Source organism: Scomber japonicus, chromosome 7 (genome assembly GCF_027409825.1).
Source record: "Scomber japonicus isolate fScoJap1 chromosome 7, fScoJap1.pri, whole genome shotgun sequence".
NCBI classification, from domain to species: domain Eukaryota; kingdom Metazoa; phylum Chordata; class Actinopteri; order Scombriformes; family Scombridae; genus Scomber; species Scomber japonicus.
The window spans coordinates 16963855-16984239 of NC_070584.1; the positions used below are offsets into that span (position 1 = coordinate 16963855).

At 40.1% G+C, this 20385-nt stretch overlaps 1 protein-coding gene across 1 annotated transcript; it reads right to left on the reverse strand.

Annotated features, from left to right (window-relative positions):
- Positions 1–4535: 4535 nt before the first annotated feature.
- tnfaip8l1 (tumor necrosis factor, alpha-induced protein 8-like 1) lies at positions 4536–18959 on the reverse strand. The gene is made up of 3 exons (XM_053322568.1): positions 18778–18959; positions 5834–6113; positions 4536–5055 (listed from the first exon to the last, which is right to left on the reverse strand). Exons 2-3 carry the CDS (start codon positions 6103–6105, stop codon positions 4767–4769), a joined length of 561 nt encoding a protein of 186 aa, XP_053178543.1. The 5' UTR covers positions 6106–6113; positions 18778–18959; the 3' UTR covers positions 4536–4766.
- Between the last annotated feature and the right edge of the window lie 1426 nt (positions 18960–20385).

Consider the following 20385-nt stretch of genomic DNA (forward strand, 5'->3'; position numbering starts at 1 on the left):
TGTGCAAAATGGCTTTTAGTCACAGTATGAATGCCTCTGGGCACTTGAGAACTTTCTATAGCTACCTGGACAGCAGAAATGTGTCATTTGGAAGGAAATATAAGTGTTCACATGCCTGTATATGACACTGTAGCTACACAAAGTGAAAATGAGAAGTTTTCTGAGAACACAGTGTTCTTTTTTGCGGTGTTAAAAATGGAAGTGAGCAGATGCTGTCTTCCCTGAAGTGTCCAGTGTCGCACTGGTGATAATCCTCAGGGCTTCCTTCGGCACTGAGTTTTGTATGTGTGTGTACAGCAATGTCGTTTTTGTCCTCTCACGTGTATTTTTGCATTGTTTGCTTTTGGATTCGCCTCCACCATGCTTTTCATCCTTGAACAACACGTCAGTCAGGTGCTCTCTGAGGACTACAGCGAGTGAGGAAGAAGGAAAGACAGAGGAAGAGAAAGAGGAAGAGAGAGACGCGAGGACACCAAGAAAGAGTAAAAGAGACAGAGATGGGGGAGGAAGACAGGAGGAAAAAAAGAGTTTTGAAAGACTTCTAACTTCCAAGCTGACTGTCATAGCTGTGCTTGCCAGAGGGGAGAGCACCTTTAAGCATACTGGATGAGTAACGATGTGGAGGGACTACAAAAGCAAAGTAATACATAATAAGCAGCGCTCACTCTGCTCTGCTCAGGCAGCTAACCTACATGAGATTGGTGTTGAGAAAAATGTTTTTGGAACTGCTTAACAGGTCAGTAAAGGCCTCATATGAGAGGGGCCGCTCCTCTTACTCTCAGCACACACTGTAATACGATTCAGAAAGTAAGTATGCAAATGTTGGATTCGGATATTGGTCTCAATTTATGGATTTCCATGAAGTGAAATGAGGAACAAAAACAATGCGGTGACCAAATATTTTATTACTGTATGTAACCTCACTGGGTGTCAGTTATAGTCGCTGTGCCAGGTACATCTCCTGCTATACTGCAGCAGAAATCAACAAATCCATATTCCTCAGCTAATTTTGTATAAATTGGACAATAAAGCTATCATCATAGAAACAGCTGAATCATTTTGCAGTTTCTTCTTTAATGCCTCGCTTCTCTTGACTGCAATCTCAGAACCTGCCATTCATTAGGCCTAAAAGGCATCTTCATTGGCTTTGACGATAAAAGGAAATCTAGAAATAGGAGTGTGATGCGGAGTGTTGCCTGCTGTTTGAACACAATGCCCTGTGGTTTGTTTTGCAACACCACCCAGGACTCAAACATTAGAGTGTTTGTGACCGTATTGACAACCAGCCAGAGTTTGCAGTGTTATGCCAAAACCAACTGCCTGTACCCTTGAAGGGATGGACCGTGAAAATCCTGCTCAGTTTGTCCTTCCTCCTATACTATCACTGTGAGTGTACACAGCCGAGCAAAGATTTCAGGGTGTCATTTTGGTAGTGGAAAGTGTGACGATACGATAGCTCTTTTCAACTTTGTTTGCAGTGCAGGTTAAGAGTTTGGCTCAACAAATTATAACTTGATAATCTGCTTTCGGACATGAGGTGAAAGAGTAATGGGTCCCGGTACGCTTCGTCTTTTCAGTTCCCTCCTTCTTACGATGCAGGGCAGCACCTTTGTAGTCACTTCATTATGTCAAAATGATAATTATGCCCCAATGGAAGCTCGCCTCACCAAAATGTATTAAAGCACTCAGTCACATCTACTGATAATCAAGTCGTGACTGTCATTTTGAAATTGAAAATTGTCACTGGAGTGTTTGAGCGAGGCACACATTGGAAATAAATAAAGAAAAAAAAGAACGAGAGGAAACTAAAAAAACTTTACCTTCCATTCTTGATTTTTGGTTCTTACATAACTACCCTAAAAAATCAGAACAGACAGAGATGAATCATTATGTTGATGTCAGGATATTTTAGCTTTGTTTGACATCATAGATAAGTCAAATAAAAAGAGGACAAAGTATACAGGGAGACCGAATTGTACTCACATCTCAATTTAGTCAGAACATGGTCACCTGAACTCGAGGGTGTATTCATTAAAAAAAAAAAAAGAAGGATATTGAGATAATGACCATTAGACCATTAGAGGGTAATTGGACACTTGGTACTGCAGTAGTTTCAATGTGCTGCAGGGAAGATCTGCAGACGTGCTATCGACCAAATTATCATTCCTCCAAAGTCAATGGCAGATTCATTCATACAGTGAGTCTTGCTCATGGTTTAAATTTCCAAAAAACAGAGTTGTTTAATACATTTCCTGTTCTACCTTCAACTGTCAAGTGGAAAAAAATGACCTAAACATTAATTGTTTGTGAGTCTGATGGGCTTGTGTTTACGTTCATGGTTTCCCAACAATGCTCAGAGCGGGAGGAAGGGATTTGCTCGACTAAATCCAGGTCAGGCACAGTCAGATTACTCCCTCCAATCTGGCCGGAAAATTCCAACATCCGACATACAGATGGGAAGACACTCGTTGGGAGGGTTTAAAAATTAGAAGACGATGAGAAATGTATTCTTTTAAAAAAGTAAATTGTATTATATTTATTGTGTATAGATACAATACAGAGACACAAAAACAATCATATATACACAAGTGAAAATAAAAACATTTCAATTCACAAGAGTAAAAATGCAACAAGGAAAGTATGAGTCACTGAGAGTTTTAGTAAAATAAACAGGGCTGTTGAAAAGGTTCCTGATCTGTCTATTTTAGAATGACATTGATTTAAACTGAGGGAAAACCCTGAGATGTGAGGGAATTGGAGAAAATTAAAGTCAACTGCTTTTGCTACAAAAATAATTACTTTTATAGCCTCCCAAAATGACGCAAAATGGGTCTAAGATACAAGAATATACTCAGGTGAATTTGAAAAAAAAAAAAAAAAAAAAAAAAAGGACTGAAACCACAACAGTCACCACCTTTGTTTTCATCATGATCAGAGTTACTAGTAATCAAGTGCATACGGTTTTCTATAATGTTTCTCAGGAAAAAAGGGCTACATTTTGAGTAACATCAGACTTCTTTTCTTTGGCAGAGGTGCTGTGGATGAAGTTAAAGTTTCAGCAATCCTATCTGGAAAAGCACAGTGCTTATTATACGGCTCAATTTCCAATTCTCTCACAGATACACACAGAAACGCGCACGCACACACACACATACACACACACACCAACGCGCACATGCACACACACACAGAATACAAAATGAGGCCGCAGCACAAAACAATCTCCCAGACAGGCTCAGTGATACAAACACACAGACAAAAAAGGAAAGATGGCTATTATGTGAGGTTTGAGAGGGATAGTAGTAACTATTCATATGCTCCTTTATAAAGGAAGAAACACAACATCTTTCACTCCATTAAAAAGGACTTGTAACGCGCAAACATCTCCATCACATTACATGGGGCTGCTGTGTGGTGAAATGGAGTAGCTGCTCGATGGAGGCAGGCTTCAGGCCATTATACCACCGCCCCAGAGCTGGGAGCTATAATTGCAGAGGGAGAGTACAATCAGGTACTGTGTTTGTCTCTGCTCTAATCTCTACACCCTGCCTGGCCTTTTTCATAGACATGGAGCTGCAGCTTTTCGTCCAGCCTTTCATCTGGCTGCTCAATGGGAGTCTTTTTAGTTCAGGTCTGTCAGAATTTCGAACAAGAGTTTTAGTGCTTTTTGGATAGACCTGAGGCAGCGCCAATAAATCTGTAACACAGCTGACATTGAACTCCAGCATCTATTATGACTACTACTTTGCGCGCGCTATCACTTTATTCCCCTCTGATAAAATGCCAGAGCAACCTTTGCACCTGGTGCTCCCCTGCTGTGATTATGCCATTTACAGACACAAAGTTGAAGTTTTTCTGTGAGTGCTTTTAAAGCACACGAGTGTGCAACCAGTGAGACATCTGAGTCAGAGCAGAGACAATGCAGCACGATCAAATTCCAACATGTTGATGGTCCCCTGTGACCCAAATACTTCATCTTTGTTGTGGTGGCATGTGGTAGCTATAAACCAAACTATTAAAAGCAAAACTGGGTTCATATATGCCCTTTTCAACAATAGCCTGGTCTCTCTACAAAGTGGAGTTCAGTGCATGATGGTGAGATCTGTAAATGCAGGCTAAGCAGGATTACTGCTGTGCTTCACATGGTTTCACTATTGCAGGAAAGTACAGTACAGCGCTTGTTCAGGATTGAGTGCAATACCATTTTTAGAAAAAAACAAAACAGAACAAAAAAAAAAAGGTCACTTATTTATGTCCTTGGGTATTACGAAGAGATAGAAATTCACTTTCTTTCCTCTCCTGGTGCTCTCAAAACCATTTTTCGTCCATTAAAAGGCACCTTACAGAGATATAACTGAAGGCCTATGCCTGGATTCGTGTCTTTTTGACTAAGTAAGACTGCAAGCTTTGTGCCCTTGGAATGAAGAAAAAAATTGTTTTTTTTAGGGCGCAGTTGTCAAGGCTCCTACCTCTGAATATACTGATAAGAGCATGATGTTTTACATTCATTTAAAATAACAAGCTGCTGGGTATTGTTTAAAATAACAAAAAACAAAGTCAGGCTGAAGAGGAATTAGACTTTGGACTAACTAGCCAAGAGAGTTTCAGTGTTACAGTAACATTTGAAAGGCACACACAATCACAAACCAACAAATGAAAAAATAAATGTTCATGATTGTCACCTTAAAAAAAAAAAAAAAATCCTGCAAGATGGTACATGAGGGGTGACTAGAGGTAAAGGTGCCTCATAACAAGGCCTACAGAGGTCAGAGGTTCCCCTCGTCGAGCATCTTGTTTACGCCGTTACAGATTCTCTGCAGGTGAGCGCGATAAACCTCAGAGGGCCCGTAGAGAGCTGCCAGGAAGTCGCAATCGGCGAAGTGATTGAAGACGTGGTTGACGCGCGAGTGGCTCTTGGCTGTCAGGTGGCGTTTGATGGCCTGGTGCAGCAGTTCCCGGCACTCATTCAAAATGGCGCTCATGACCCGGCGGTCAAAGGTGAACTCGATCTGGTGGAAGCTGACCGCCGTCATGGCCAGAGTGTGGACTTTCTTCCTGTGAGACAGACGGAGAGGAGAGGCTGTCAGTTTCTAATTCTGACTGGAGCAGCAGAAGCAAAGTGATATCAGTTGGGTAAAAATAGAAACTGCTGTCTTGTGATTTTTTTTTTTTTTTTGGAGAAGTTTCACAACCCCCACCCTCCATATCTATCATAGCATTGTCCTTTGCAGCGATACATCTCCATGCTAATATAATCACCATTCTCCATACTGTGCACTTATGTCAGTGTCACATGCCCCCAAGCTGAGTTGTACTATTTTAGTGCAAAATAAACTGATCGTAGAGTCAATTTCCTTAATTTGCTTCCATCAGCACACAAAAATGTAGTTCAACTGCAGTTCTTCCTACTTGGAGCTCTCAATCAGAACTCACTCCCTGCTGTTTTTTTTGAGATTTGTCACCTTCTGACACACAATATAACGTTATTTAAATGTGCTATGAAGTCTCAAAACCTTTTCATTCAAACCCCTTGAAAGTAAACAATGTAAAAAACTATTTATTAGGTTTCCTTCTTAGAGTTAGATGAGAAGATCAATATTAGTACAGAGCAGGAGCCCTCAGGCAGGAAGTTAAAAAATTCACCTTCCAAACCCCCTAAAGCACAAAGTAGTGCTTGTTTAATCTGAATACAAACAGAAATGTAACAAGGCTAAGGAGGGTATTTACATTTTTATCACTAATGAAAACTGTTAATTTTCTGCCGCTCAACTGATCAACTAATTGGCGCAGCTGAAAATGTTTAACTATTCCCTGAGTGACTGTTGCTGCCCACCTGAAGGTCTCCACCAGGATCAGCTCCTCGCTGCTGAACTGATTGTTTCTGTAGAGCACTCCCAGCTTCACCACCATCTTGATCAGGTTCTTGATGATCTTCTGCGACTCTTTGCGGTTGCGGGTGTACTCCTTAGTGACACGGTACAGCTCGTCCAGCACTTCGCTGCTGGTGTCGTCGATGAAGAGGTTGGCCATGCTCTTGGTGGCCATCTTGCTCATCAGCTTCTTCTGCGCCTGCAGGGCTAAGCTCTTAGTGCTGAAGGAGTCCATCGTCGAGTCTGGAGAAATCAGATGAGTAAGAAAGAGTAAAGAGAAGGAAACGGTTTAGTTGGGTGTTTATTCGCAACGTAAAGACACTTTTAATGATGAGTGTTTGGTTTCTATGACTAATACACACACAGATATAAACAGTAAAGAGCTCTTTCTTGGACATCAACTCAAACTTTCTCAATTTTTGGAAGTAAAAAAGGACCAAACATATTTCCCTGACAGCTTGCAATGTGTGAGGTTATTGCGAGCAACATCTACACACTGTTTAAACTGCAGGGCCGAGAACTGTCCCCTTTATCACATAATGAGCCATGGCAGCTGTCAAATTAGTCCCAGCAACCCTCTGGCTCGTAGCCTTCCAGATAGAGAAGAATGTTTCAGTATCCATGTAGGAGTGAAGTTGGCCACAGCACGACTATGCAAAATGCGTGTTTCAAAAACAAGGTGTGTGTGTGTGTGTGTGTGTGTCAGAGTGAGAGTGCCAACTCATTCACTGCACACGTGTTGCTTGATTTATGTATGATGCTGCTGCTGCTGCTGTGTGTGGATGGATTGTGAGCCGAGGCACGGTGACTCAGTGAAAGGTTGTGCATATGACAGAGACTCATAAATAGTGGGGGTCACTGAGGCTGCCAGATTTCACATCCTCCCATCTCCCCAATCAAATGAGGCAGGTCCACAGCATGCCACATCATTTCAGCGTTCGGCGGGTCACTTCTTCAGGTTTGTATATTCTGTTTTTCAGAAATAATATGAATTTATTTTCCCTTGTGCTCCCTCTTTGAGCTTCACATATCTCCAAGGATATCCTGGAGTACACAAGAGTAAACAGGCAGAGACAAAGTTGTTTTCCACAAGTGCCTTCTTACACTGGCATGAGGAGTATGAATCAAGGTGACATATAGAGGCAAGTGAAAGAAGTTTATTTTGACACGAGATGGCCACCACTTTCAGAAACTTACAAACTTATTGAGAAAAAATGTATTCCTCATATTTTGAACCTCTCTAAAATTAATTTTAGAAATCTTGAAATAGGGCTGCAAATACTCATTATTTTCACTAATACTGATTATGAAGCACCACCAGTCCAAAATCCAAAAGATAATTTACAATAACACAACACAGAAAAACTGAAAATCCTCACGTTTTCCAAGCTAGAACCAGAGATTCAAATTATCATGTAATTCTTCTGTGATAATTGGCTTAAACAAGCTGGTATTTGTCTCAGCTTCACACTGAATGCTAAACTTTGTCGTAATTTATTCCCAGTCATGCATGTAGAAAATTACACATAAACCGTATCCTTCAACACAGAGTTCAGATGTAATTTCCTCCCAATCATATGTAAGGAGATACTCCAAGGTCGTTCCACTGGCTACACACACACACACACACACACACACACACACACACACACACACTAACAATAACTGGACATTCGACTTAACAGATGAAAAGGAGGAAATAGGACACGAGTCAATACAGTCGGTGGCAGGAGGAAACACATATATCATAGAAATGTATTATAATTTATCAGATGAAGGGACGAACCCGTGAGGCTGGGCACTAAATGTCAATATTTTTTTGGCACTGACTAAATGTATCCATCACACAATGTATTAAAAAGTGCCAAGTACTGAAAGCTTGCATCGAGTTGTTCCTCCAAGTCATGTTGTTAATTTCTTTATTATTCAAATTAACATTTTTGATCATTTTAGACTGTAACTTATTTAGACAAAGCTTTCCCAAGGCTACATTTACCATTTGGGAAGTCTTCATTTGTATAAAGAATGAAGGATTTTTGAGAAAAATATTGCCTGCAACTAACAATTATTATCATTATTGATTAACCTACACATTGTTTAGTGTGTTTTGTTGATAAAATATGAAAACTTTGTGGAAACAGGTTAAATATTTCCCAGAGACCAAGTTAACATCTTAAAATGTCTGACTGACAGCCCAAAACACGAACAAGAATATTAAGTCAACATTGATACAAAACAGAGAAAAGACAAGAAAGACAAATCAGCTCCAGAGGAAACATGATTACATCTTTCAACATAAAGGTAGTGAACAATGTCTAAACTTATATCAGCACCACTGGAGAAAATCAATACCCAATTGATCAATAATTAAAGAAATACACATGCAAATAAGTGAAAGACTTCTGCGCCTTGGGGGAAAGAAAATACATAGAAATGAGGATCAACAGTCAGATCTTGTTTCCTTGATAAATCTCACTGTCTCTGATATGCTGAACGTAGCTTAATAGTTGACAGCCGCAGTGAACACAAAAATCATTATATTTAAGCAAACTGTCCTTTTCACATCACACTAGGGGATTCATCTTTTTTTTTTTTACAATATCCCTTCAAATGAAAGTAACCCCTAAAGCCTGAAAATCTGTGTGACTGGCAAACTGCCAAATCACATGCTGGAGGACAATACAGATCCAAAGCAGGAGAGGTGATATTATAGTAGCAGACAAAATGAACGGTGACACATCCCTGTGGGTGACTTGTGATTTTTTTTACTGTTGTAACTAGAAGGCGTTGTGTGTCTGCTGCTACAGTGTGACTTTCATTCCCCTCCCAACACCCCCCATCTCCTCTCTCTCTCCCTCTCTCTCTCTCTGCAATGCCTCTCCAAGAATATCAATAAGACTCCTTAGAGAGAGTCAGCAGGATACTTCCCAGGGAGGAGACGCACGAGGAGAGAGCGAGAGCAAAAACAGACGCAGGGAGATGGATATAAAGGGGCGAGGGTGTTACATATCAATCCTCAAACATTTGGGAAATGTAGGTGTTGGATACGAGGTCATTTATATACTGTCTCATACTGAATGCGGTTCACTCCCTCTCAGCGTGCAGGTGCTGGACATTTAATCAGGCCTCTCGCTGTGCTGATCAAGGATCACTGGCAGAATCCCTGCTGACCGTTTCACCATCATGATTCTAACTCTACAAGTTACCGAGCTGCACTTGTTACAAAAAAAAAAAACTTGCTCTGATGCAATGTGTGTGAAACAGATAACAAGGAGAGAGACAGCAGCTGCGTTTCTAACTGTCAAACGAAATTTAAGCGAACTTTTGAAATGTTTCGCAAAAAAGGGGAAACCCTCCCTCCCCAGAAAAAACGGATTACGCGTTTCCATCGACTAGTTCAGAGCGAATACACTCGGCTATGCAAGAAGACATTTTGAACAGGAAACAAAAGAAGTCGCCATCTACATAATTGTTCTATAATATCAGCTCGTATTGGTTTCTTAGTTGCTATGATCTGCTGCGTTCTTTTGTTATGGGAATATCCGGGAAGACGCCGACAGCAGAAACAACTGATCAGTCGTGAGTTGAATGTTTGCTACAGCCGAACTTGATAAAAAAGGTTTTCATTTCGCACATTACCTCAATCAAGGCAAAAACCACTGCAACACTTTTTCAAATTTGCCATTTCTATCAACATTTCCTAATGCCATACTTCAAAATGTGAATAAAAATACACAAATGAAAACACTGACTAAAGATCAGACTGAAAAATAAACAAAACCAGAACAGAACTTCCTGTTTGAGTGTACTGTGATCTTTATCTCTATGACAGCAGTCCGCTGAAAACAATCACTTTGTCCAGCTGTCATCCTCTAATCAAAATGGTCAGCCTCAAGAGAAGAATCACTTATCGCAACGCTTAAAGTCAGTCTGCATTTACCTCATCGTGCTCTTGCTGAACGGATGTATAAGAGTTTTGAAAAGGGCAAACTGGATAATGGACACATTAAGAACAACAACCTCTTTCTCAGATTGGAGGGTGATTTGAAAGTGCTCATTAAATTCCACTCTAGTTGGGCACTGGAGCCGTCGTAGCTGTCAATTCTGTGAAGGAAGAGAAAGAGGAAGAAAGAAGATGAAAATGAGAGTGTTTCTCTGCTATGCCCGTACATACAACCATTTAAAAGAAGTGAAGCTAAGGACTGTCAACATGAGCTTTCACGCTCATGTTGCTGAAGAATCACATAACAGACCCCTGGCACTCTTATCTTAAGGATGGAGGAAGATTCTCACTGTGGCTCTCATTTCCTCCCTCTGTTTCCCCACAGCGAGAAAAATAAAGGTTTGATAGAAAAAAGTTCTCATGGGATGGAGCGCTCCGTATGATGAAAAGGTTTTCGATCAAGGATTCCTTTTTTTCTGGTGACTTTGCAGCATCAGAGTGGTTAGTGCCAAATCTAAATGGCCTGTGAAGTCCAGTGCCCAGGGAAGGCCCGACCAACCCTGACACAGCGTCTCCACAAAATTTATAGAGACTGAATTTGAACAGATTTAAAGCTAAACAAGACATGACAGCAGCAACACTGCAGAGTGTTGTGGTAAAATATACGAGCTACAGTCGTCATAGCACGCAAACAAACATCTGTACACTGGCACACATGCACATTACTGCTGGTCTGGCTTGCTGAGCAGCTGAAAAGGAAATGAAAAACAAAGACAGACTGCAGCCGCCAACAGCTCCTCAGCGTAATTACGATAGTTAAACGAGATACAAAATCATCGGCTCGCTCAGAACGAGGACACATTCACTCACAAAGACGTGTAGTTGAAAAGCTCAGCCAACATGACTCATGGAAATGAAACCTGACCTCTGACCAGCGTTGGATGGATGTCTCGTGACAGTGAAGGAGTCTGGGTAATGTACTCACCCTCCTGCAGGTGTAGACAGCCTCGTCAAAGCTGCGTGACAGCCGGGCTGAGGGATCAAGGTAAAAAGATGCTCATGATGATGAAGATGTAACCTCACTGTGATATCCAGTCTTTATTACTGAAGTTGGGTCGGATGAAGCTAGATCGGCTCTTTATTATCTGGGTTTAATGTGCTTTGCCTCTTTGAGTTTCAGGGCAGGTAAAGCTGATTACTGCGCTGAGGACACTCGGGCCAAAAGCTTTACCCGACTCATTTGGGAAAAGAGTGGGATGACAACTCCTACTAGCGGCTTTTTTCGTTTAGTGCTGCCAATAATGTGGCTGTTGTGAAACCCTGTGAGACTTACAGTGAATAAAAGGTAAAAATGTCTATATCTTGTTAGTATGCACTCACTCTATTTTATGCTCTATTTTAGTCTAGCTTTTCATTTTCTTTCTCCCTTTCTCTCTTTCTGTATTTTGTTTCCATTTCTTATTACAATTGGGTTTTATTTATTTATTTATTTCTAATTGTATGTTTTATGCTTCCAATTCTTACTGTTAAATGTTTGTTTTTATGTAAAACACATTGAGCTGCCCCTGGGTATGAAATGTGCTACATAAATAAAGCTGCCTTGCCTTGCCTTATGACTTAGAGGCATTGTGTAACACATTAAAGTATCAATCATTTGGTATAATTTTGTAACAAAAGGGGTAAATATTCTCAGGCAATAAATAAGTTACAATGCCTTAAACTCACAATAAATCCATGATAACTGGAGCTGGATCCTTTAAGAAGTTTATAATAAAGAAGAACTAGTCCTTGTCTTTCTTTTTCATTCAATATTCTGGTTTGAGCTTCTCAGCAGTGAGGGTTTACTGCTTCTCTCATGTTATAGGAAACAATAAACTGAATATCTTTGAGTTTTGAAGTATTTGTGGGATATGTGAAGAAGCCACCTTCAACTTCAAGAATATTGTGATGGTCATTGTTCTCTATTTTGACATTTTATTTACCACTGATCAATTAATGACAAAATCAATCAGCAGATTAATCACGTGTGAACGTATGTGCTGCCCTAATAGCTAATAGTTTAGCCCAGTGGTTCCAAAACTGTGGATTGAGGGGTCACCAAATAACTTCTGGGAGATACTGATTATTTAATAGTAACTCCTTTCAATAATAAAACAATCTGAAAGAGAAAAGGTCTCTCCAGGCTGTAAACTGTGAGATGTCGATTGCTTGTTTTCTCCACGCTACAGTTCAAACCCGTAAATACAACAAGATTAAACAACAAAAAGATTTTTAAAAAAGATTTGAGAAGATGGAATCAGAAACCATTTGGATTTTCCCCATTGATAACTAACTTAATCAATTATAAAAACTCTCAATCCTTACTTTGATGTCTTCTTATTCAATTGTTTCATTGGTGAACTAGCTGCAGCATTAATCATGTGTGTTGACCTACTTGCCGAAAATCCACACATGCCACTTCACATGAACACTCATGCTGTGAGTGGCTGCTCATATTTAATGTAAATCCTCCATGATGTGAGCGTAGCATTGCTTTTCCAAAGGGAGGCATCCTACATACAGCACCTCCTGTACATCGACTGTACTCACCTGTCAGTCAAATCAAAGCTGAGGTCTGACAGGTGACAAAGGGACAGAAATTGGATACACCTGCAGTGTCCACCCACTCCACCCCATAGCCATCAAGCCTCGTGAGGAAGAGGAGGCTGCAGTATCCAAAATATCACCACTCTAATAGCTGCTGCCAATCTAGACGGCTTGGTGGATACTGATAACAGCCGGCATAAAGAGAAAAAAAAGCCAATAGAAACTGTGTCTCTACACTGCTTGGCCACCACAAGTTGCTAAAAAAGCTTTGGCAGACAATGTAGAACTTTCCATGACACTTCGTCGCACAAGTGATTGGTTGATGGCAGCAGAAAATGTCACGACTTTCAAGCTCTTCAGGGATCACTAGTCACATGGATTGGGGCACTGTGACCCTGAAAGAGATGACTCCATCAGCAGAGAAGATTTTCTCTGCTCTGGGATAGAAGTGATTACTGAGAGGAGCTCTGTATTGGTCGGGATTTACTGCTTTAACTCTCTGAATAGACACCAATCATATGAATCATACAAGAATTGTGCACTACACAACACAAACAAAAACCTATAATCTGCTCTCAACATAATGTCCGTAATTATCTCTACTACAGTAACCTTTTGCTGCTGGTTACTCTCAGCTAATGGTGGCATACATGAGTTTTAATATTTCCATCTTCATCAAAAACAGAGGATGTTGCATCTTCTTAGTCCTGTACTTTCTTCCTAAAGCATTTAAGTATCTTGGTGACAACATTACATCGGACATGTGAGACGTGCTTGGTGAGAGACTGGCCAGTGACCTTTACCATATGTTCCCCCCCTCTCCTCCTCCTCCTCCTCCTCTCTCTTGCTGCTTTCAACTGTCCAATTAACACTAAAATACCATAATCTGAATCGTAAAAGGATTGAAACAAGTCGAAAGGCCAACAGATAAAAATAGTGAGAACTGAATTTAGGGCTGAAATTAATATTTATTTTTAATGTTGATTAATCAGATGATTATTTTCTCAATTAATTGGTCTATTAAATGTCTACAAAAAGTAGTAAAAATGTCTAGCACAGGTTCCCGAAGCCCAAGGTGACACATTTAAGTTTTTTTGTCCGACTAACAGTCAAAAATCCATAAAAATGTATATTCATTAAGTAAGAAACATTTTTTTTTTGGCATTCTGGCTTTAAAAAAATAACAATTAATCAATTATCAAAATTGCTTCTGTTTGAAATGCACTTTTTGAAAAGTGCCTGAAAGACATCATCAAGCAACATCTGCAGCCTCTTTTATACGATTCTGCACAATAAAAAACTGCCACTGAGAAGCTGGTAATGTTCAATTTTGTGAGATGCTGTCAGACTGTTGTTGATTTAAGTATTTTCCTCATTAATCGTTTGATCTACAAAATGTCATCACAATCTCTGCCGAGCCCCGGGGGAAGTCTTTAAATAGCTTCTATTATCTGAGAAACAATCCAAAAGCAAAAAGATATTCAGAAGGCGATCACATAACACAAAGGAAAGCAGGAAATCCGCACAAGTGTGAAGCTAGAACCAGAACATGTTTATTTGTGCTTGAAAAATGAATGAAAAAAGATGAACTGATTATCAAAATGCTGCAGTTTTGATTATTTTTATATCGATTAACAATTGTTTCTGTGCTACTGAATATTATGATAACTTTTAGACCACACTTATGGCCATATTGTGATGGATTTGTGGGTGGCAGCATAATATAAACACTTCTCAATACAGCACAATTGAGCTCTAACACACAGAGTTGAATCACCACGTCTCACCTGACACGGCGCCAACAAAAACTACACATCACGTCATAAAAGCATTGACTGCAGAGCTGTAGACCTGGACTGAATGATGCTGAACTGTGTACACTCCCTCCTCTACATACTGTATTTGCTTTGCCGCCTTTTGGTAGCACTCCCACAAGCATAATGTAAATAAAAAACAGGCACTGTGTGAACAGGTGGAGTAAGCCGGACCACTATTCTACCTTTTCCAAAGCCGTGAAACATTCGATGAATACAGAGTCCAATTTAAAGCTGAAACAATAAGTCAATTCATAAATGAGACCAATGACAGAAAACTTATCAGCAACACAATGCGTAACTGCAGAACATCCCCCATTTCTAGCCTCTCAGTTATGAGGATTTCCTGCCTTTTTTTTTTTTTTGGCGTACGTGATTGTAAACTGAATAAACTGTTGATTGGACAAAACAAGCAACGTAAAGATAAGATCACATAAGATAAGACAAAGGCGTTCGGAAACTGATGGGCATTTTTCCCCTTTTCTGTCAAAATAACAAACAATTAAATAAAAAAAAAAAAACGTCTTTAGTTGCAGCCATAAAAAGAAGATAATAAAATTGAGACCGAGCTTCTTGATCATGACTAAAAGCATGACGGATGTCGTTAAAATGTGTTCTAATGGGGCAGTTTCTTTCTCTGCAGATTCTCCCCAGCTGTATGATATAATCTGTCTCCACTTTTCAGAAACAATAGACAGTGCTGGTAGTTATATAAGGTACATCCGTGCTTTGTGTTCAGAGAGGACAAGTAACCACTCAAATGAGCTGTACGACTGGAGCCACTCCACTGCGAGGGAATCAACAGCAGGATTTCAGGACAAGCGAACGCTGCGATTTCATCTTTCATCAACTTTTGTAGTGTTTGTCTCATCCTTCTCTTGAGATGTTGCATAACAGAGGAGGCGCTGACTGCTAATAAGAGGAGCCGGTGTGAGGGAACAATTGTGTGTGTGTGTGTGTGTTTGTCTGATGGTCTCGCTGTTCACACGTACACACTCATCTGGTGCGGTGGCTTTGACATGAGAGTCGTAACTGCATCAGAAGCAAAAGGCGAGCATGTAATATAAAATATGGGCACATACCAAATGCATGCTTTGCTTTGGATGCAGTATGTATGATGGTAATGTGCTGTCGCCTTCTCATCTTCCCACACAGTCATCATCTGTGAAGGCTTGTGCAGATCTGCTGAGAAAGGAGGCAATCAGTGCCTTTCGCTCAGACATCTTGCCCCTTTTTTAACAGTTTTCTCAGATCTGCCAGAGCCCGCCGAACAATTAATAATTAATACATCGGCATATAATGGATCGGGGATTAATAATTCAGCCTGCCGATTTGGACTAAAATAGACCGGAGGCTAGGAGAAGTCTGCCATGGTGCAACAGGTTGGGGCAGCAATGTGGATTAGAAGGAAAGCGGACTAGCGGCTCGTACAGTAAAAAGACGGTGCCAGTGAGATGATAGCTTTAATTTAGGAACATCAGTCAGTGTTGTGCATGTATAATAAGGCTGGGAATACAGCAGCTACATCACTGCCGCGCTGCCCGAGGGCCAACACAACACTCACTGACAACATTTGTTCTCGCATTAAAATTCATAAGTGGGTAGTTGTTTGTTACAACTGAGCAGATTTGGCATGACACGTAAACATAATAGAGAATATAAAGAAGAGAAACACCAACCCACTATCACGTGACTTTACTTTGACTGCTGTGTCCAAGTTTTAATTACATATTATTTACAATAAAATTAGTATCTTAACAGCGTCACAAATAACTAGAGACATAATCAAGGTGCTAAAGGGTGCTTGAGCTATGACTGATGTCTGGGCCACTGACATTTTAATTAAGGCCACCATAAGAGCAGGGCACATTATGAGTAATTTTCCTCACCTCAAGCCCAGAGAGTGTAATTTGTTAACTTTGTATGTTAATGGAGTGGAAAATACCAGTGTGCTTGGCCGTAAGAACAGCAGGGATGGAGATCAGTGAGAACAACGGGGACCGATATCAGAGGACGTGGCTGTGACTAATAGACGACTTGAGTGGGATCTCAAATGAATCCAGTCTATTACGCCGACTGGCAAATAGCGCCATATCTCACTCTCCCTGTTTGAAACAATGCCACAATATTTGCAGGTCATGCAGCTCTGCTCTTTCAGACAAGGCCACATGTTCGGCGTGTTTCAGGTTTCCAAGGAAACTGGAAACCACATGTGTGCTCATGAACTTTGCAGCCTAGTAAAAGCAGGTCAAACACCTCTCTTGTCTTGTCAGCGAGTTGCCATGGATTCTCCTCGGCAGGAACAAGTGTCTCAAACATTACTGCAACAGTTTCTAGCTCTGCCCCCCCATAACACTGCATGGGGAATGTCTGGCAAAGTGGTTTTATTGTCCTTTTCTAAAAAGACACTCGGAGGAGGGGATCCTCACAATTACACTGACATACACATAAATAGATGCCTAGACCTGCTGGCTAATTATTGTACATTATTATTTATTGTCTCTCAGATTCATACTATCCCGAAACAATGATAAAGTTGTTGTGAAGCACAAAGCTATGATTAATGATGAAAAGCAAATACTCATTAAAATCAGTCATGGATGAAATCTAAAACAAAAGGACTTTGATTGTACTTCTATTGTACTGTGTTCCACTTTCAATATATTTCCATGCAGTCCATGGAAAGGGACACCAATTTGATTACTTTAGTGATGATTCGCATCAATTACCATATTGATTAAAAAATGTCAGAAAATACAAAAAAAAATGGCCATCATAATTTCCTAAATCTCACACATTCAGGTTGGTTGTTCTGTTCCACAAACAGTTCAAAACCAAAAGAGATTAAATGTACAAGCAAGACATCGCTCCTTTTTGAGAGGTCACAGACCACAATGGTTAGAAACCACTGATTTAGCCTCCAAATAACAGTGTGGATAAATGCCCACCACAATTTCCCAAAGAGGCGCCTTCAAATGACCAAGTACCCATCACAATCCAAAACCCAAAGATACTCATTAAAATGATATAAAACAAAATGCAGGAAATGCTCACAGTTGAGAAGCTGGACCTACTGTAAGAGATGTTTGGCATTTTTGCTTGAAAAATGACAAAATCAATCACCAAAATTGCTGATGAATAACTTTCTGTTCGTGTACTACTTGGTAAATCAACAAATGGTTTTAGTTCAAGGATTTTTGGCCTGTATTTTTACATACACTGGCCAACATGTACAGTAAATGTTGACAAAGCCTTATAGTTCTTCTGCAGTATTCATTTCGGCCCTGCCCTCAGCTCACTGGTTGTCAGCTGTTGCTTCCAACAACAAAGACACAAAGTAAGCCCAGGAAACTGAAACACAGTTGGTAGAAGAATGCCAAATCACTTCAACACTGACACAGCTAATGCAAGAGGAGAGGCATCTCCAAGTCCTAATCCAGGGCCATAATTCATTTGACATGTCTGTAGAGGCTGTGCATGATAATGTGCGCTGCTACCTGCCAGAGCCTTGGCTGCACAGTGAAGCTATTCATCCAAACTCAAGCCTTGTTCTGGAGAGGTGCTTTACAATGTAAACACGCCTATGTGTTACAAAACATATCAGTGTTTTCAAAACATATGTCTTCACCCTTTCATTCCCGGTGTGCAGTAGACTACAAGGATGTATGTAAGGTGCTGGGATGAACCTTTAGAGACCTTTTTCTTCTACATTTCCTTAATTTCCTGTAAGACGTTCAGGGGTGGAGATTTTGTAGTGCAAGACATGAAGTCCTGAAAGACTGTCTCACATGAGCACATAGTATGGATATTATCTCAGTGTTGCCCTACAAATAGTCTGTCTTTGTTCTAGCATGTTCCTCGAGTAGTAGATTAATTCAGCACATCTGGTTCGAAGCCCTATGAATACTGAATTTGAAATATTTGGATAACTGATGTAAAAGGGCGTGTCATTAGGCATGCTATCCAATTTTCCAACCACTGGTTTCACATACAGTAACACCAAATATGGTGGGAAACCCATTCTGAAAAGATTCTCATTAAACTTCAATAACTAAGCTAATAAACTTGATTAGCTTCACTCTCACTCAAATGCCTTCTCTATTAACTGTTTCTCCACTTTTTTGATCTAGTGTTAATATCAAACATGATAGTTGCTACAGACTGCCAATATCTATCACACTAAATCAATAACTCTAAACCTGGATCAATATTATCATTATTAAAAATAAATCAGTCTAATATCATATGCGCCATAATAAACTGGAGCACATTTAGCTGCCAGTGGTTGCTAAGTTACTAGCTAGGTTTATTGTGTAAAATGCTATTTGAATCACGTCCTGTTCCTGACTGATAAGCTACAAAAATACAAACTCCATATTAAAAAACACAGCCGCTCAAAGAAAGCCAAGTTAGCTAAATTAGTAAACAAAATGAAGTGTTAATAGGTCCATCTTTGTGAGTGCAGCATGACTGTAGTTAACTTATAAAGGCTAATTAAGTCCAAAGTGACGGTCTTGACCACAGGCCGCTGATAGCGTTAGAAACTACTCTACCGTTAACTCACCTTCTCTCTCAGCTCAGCGGGTCCCAGGTCATCCGACAAGATGTTAATCTCTCAAAGTCAAAATATCTTCAAGTCTTCATCCTGGCAACGCAAGGACAAGTTGTTTTACAGCATGTTTTTTTTTGTTTCTCGGCTTGTTTTTGTTGTATGTCCAGTTGTTTGTGCGATACAAAACACGTCGTCGCTTCTTCTTCTTTTTCTTCTTGTTCTGTAACCGTGTATCAGCCACAGATGTGTAAATTATTGAAAGAGTATTTTTTCTTCCCTCTGCTTGCTGTGAGATCGGTTACAAGAGTTTGTTGTAACCCGATTCCTCCTCGTAAAAAAAAAAAGTTTCAAACTTGAGGGGGACCTGGAAATCAACAGATTGATGTTGGCTTGAACCAATGAAGGAGCAACGAGGGTAGCGGACCAGCCCAATCAGGCCAACAGAAAGGAGCATTTACAGCCAGCGCATTCCCCTGCCCCCATTAGGGTTTCCAGTAATTATCCTTGTCCAGTCCCAAGGCTGCACATTTCCCAGAGGAAACGGTGTGAAGGGAACAATGAGCAGGAACTGTGGTGAGCAGTATTTCTGTCATGGAGTGATAAAGTGGCTTGTTAAGTTACACATTAATGAAATACACATCACCATCTAATATCACCCAGTAGTCAAACAAACAAATGCAACAGCCCAAAATACAATTAGTCATGGGAAAGGGTGTGTGTGTGGGTGGGTGTGTGGTCCAGGTATTTCTTGCGTTGTGGGGACCTCCCTTATGGCAAAAAAAAAAGTTCACCCAATGCAAATAATTAATTTTAGGGTGAAGACTTAGTTTAAGGTTAAGTTTAAACTAGGGTTTAGTTAAGGTTAGGATAAGTCTCCAGGAAATGAATGTAGGTCAATGTAATATCCTCTGAACTGATGGAAACACAACTCTTTGTGTGTGTGTTTGTGTGACAGATAGAGTGAGAGAAGGTCTGCAATTTTGTCAGCGGATGTTTTTAAGACAAGGGAAGTTTTTCCTCATCTGTCTAATGAGGACACAGGAACTCCCGAGGTCAAAAAAATGCATTGTTAGTTTAACACTGAAGTCATTTTATGGATGCACGCTTTACGTCTTTCAGCCACCTGTGTGCCTGTTGTAGCCCTACTGGGGGTTGTTTTTGGAATCGTGATACTATCCCATAAATGATGCATATTAATATTTATATCTATTGGATTGCATGTCTAAGCACTGTGTTGCTGCAAGTCTCATAATAAAACAGACACCTGCAGTGGTGAAATCAATCTAGGGAGCCCTCTAGTGACTGCCTTTGTCAATCACATCACAACTACAGAAATATGCTGTAGATTCTAGTATTTTAAGATACACAAATTACATTAAAACAATCCTATAATTTGTATGAATTATTTGACCTATACAATGTCAGAAAATAGTGAAAGTTTCCCAGAACCTAACATGATGTTTTCAAGTTTCTTGTTTTGGTCAGCCAACAGTCCTAAACACTCTATTACAGGAGTGCAACAAAAATACTAATTAATAATTAATCAATAATTAAACTTGTGCAGACTATTTTCTAGTAATCTACTAATTGATTAGTTCAGTTATCAGTTAATTATACTCC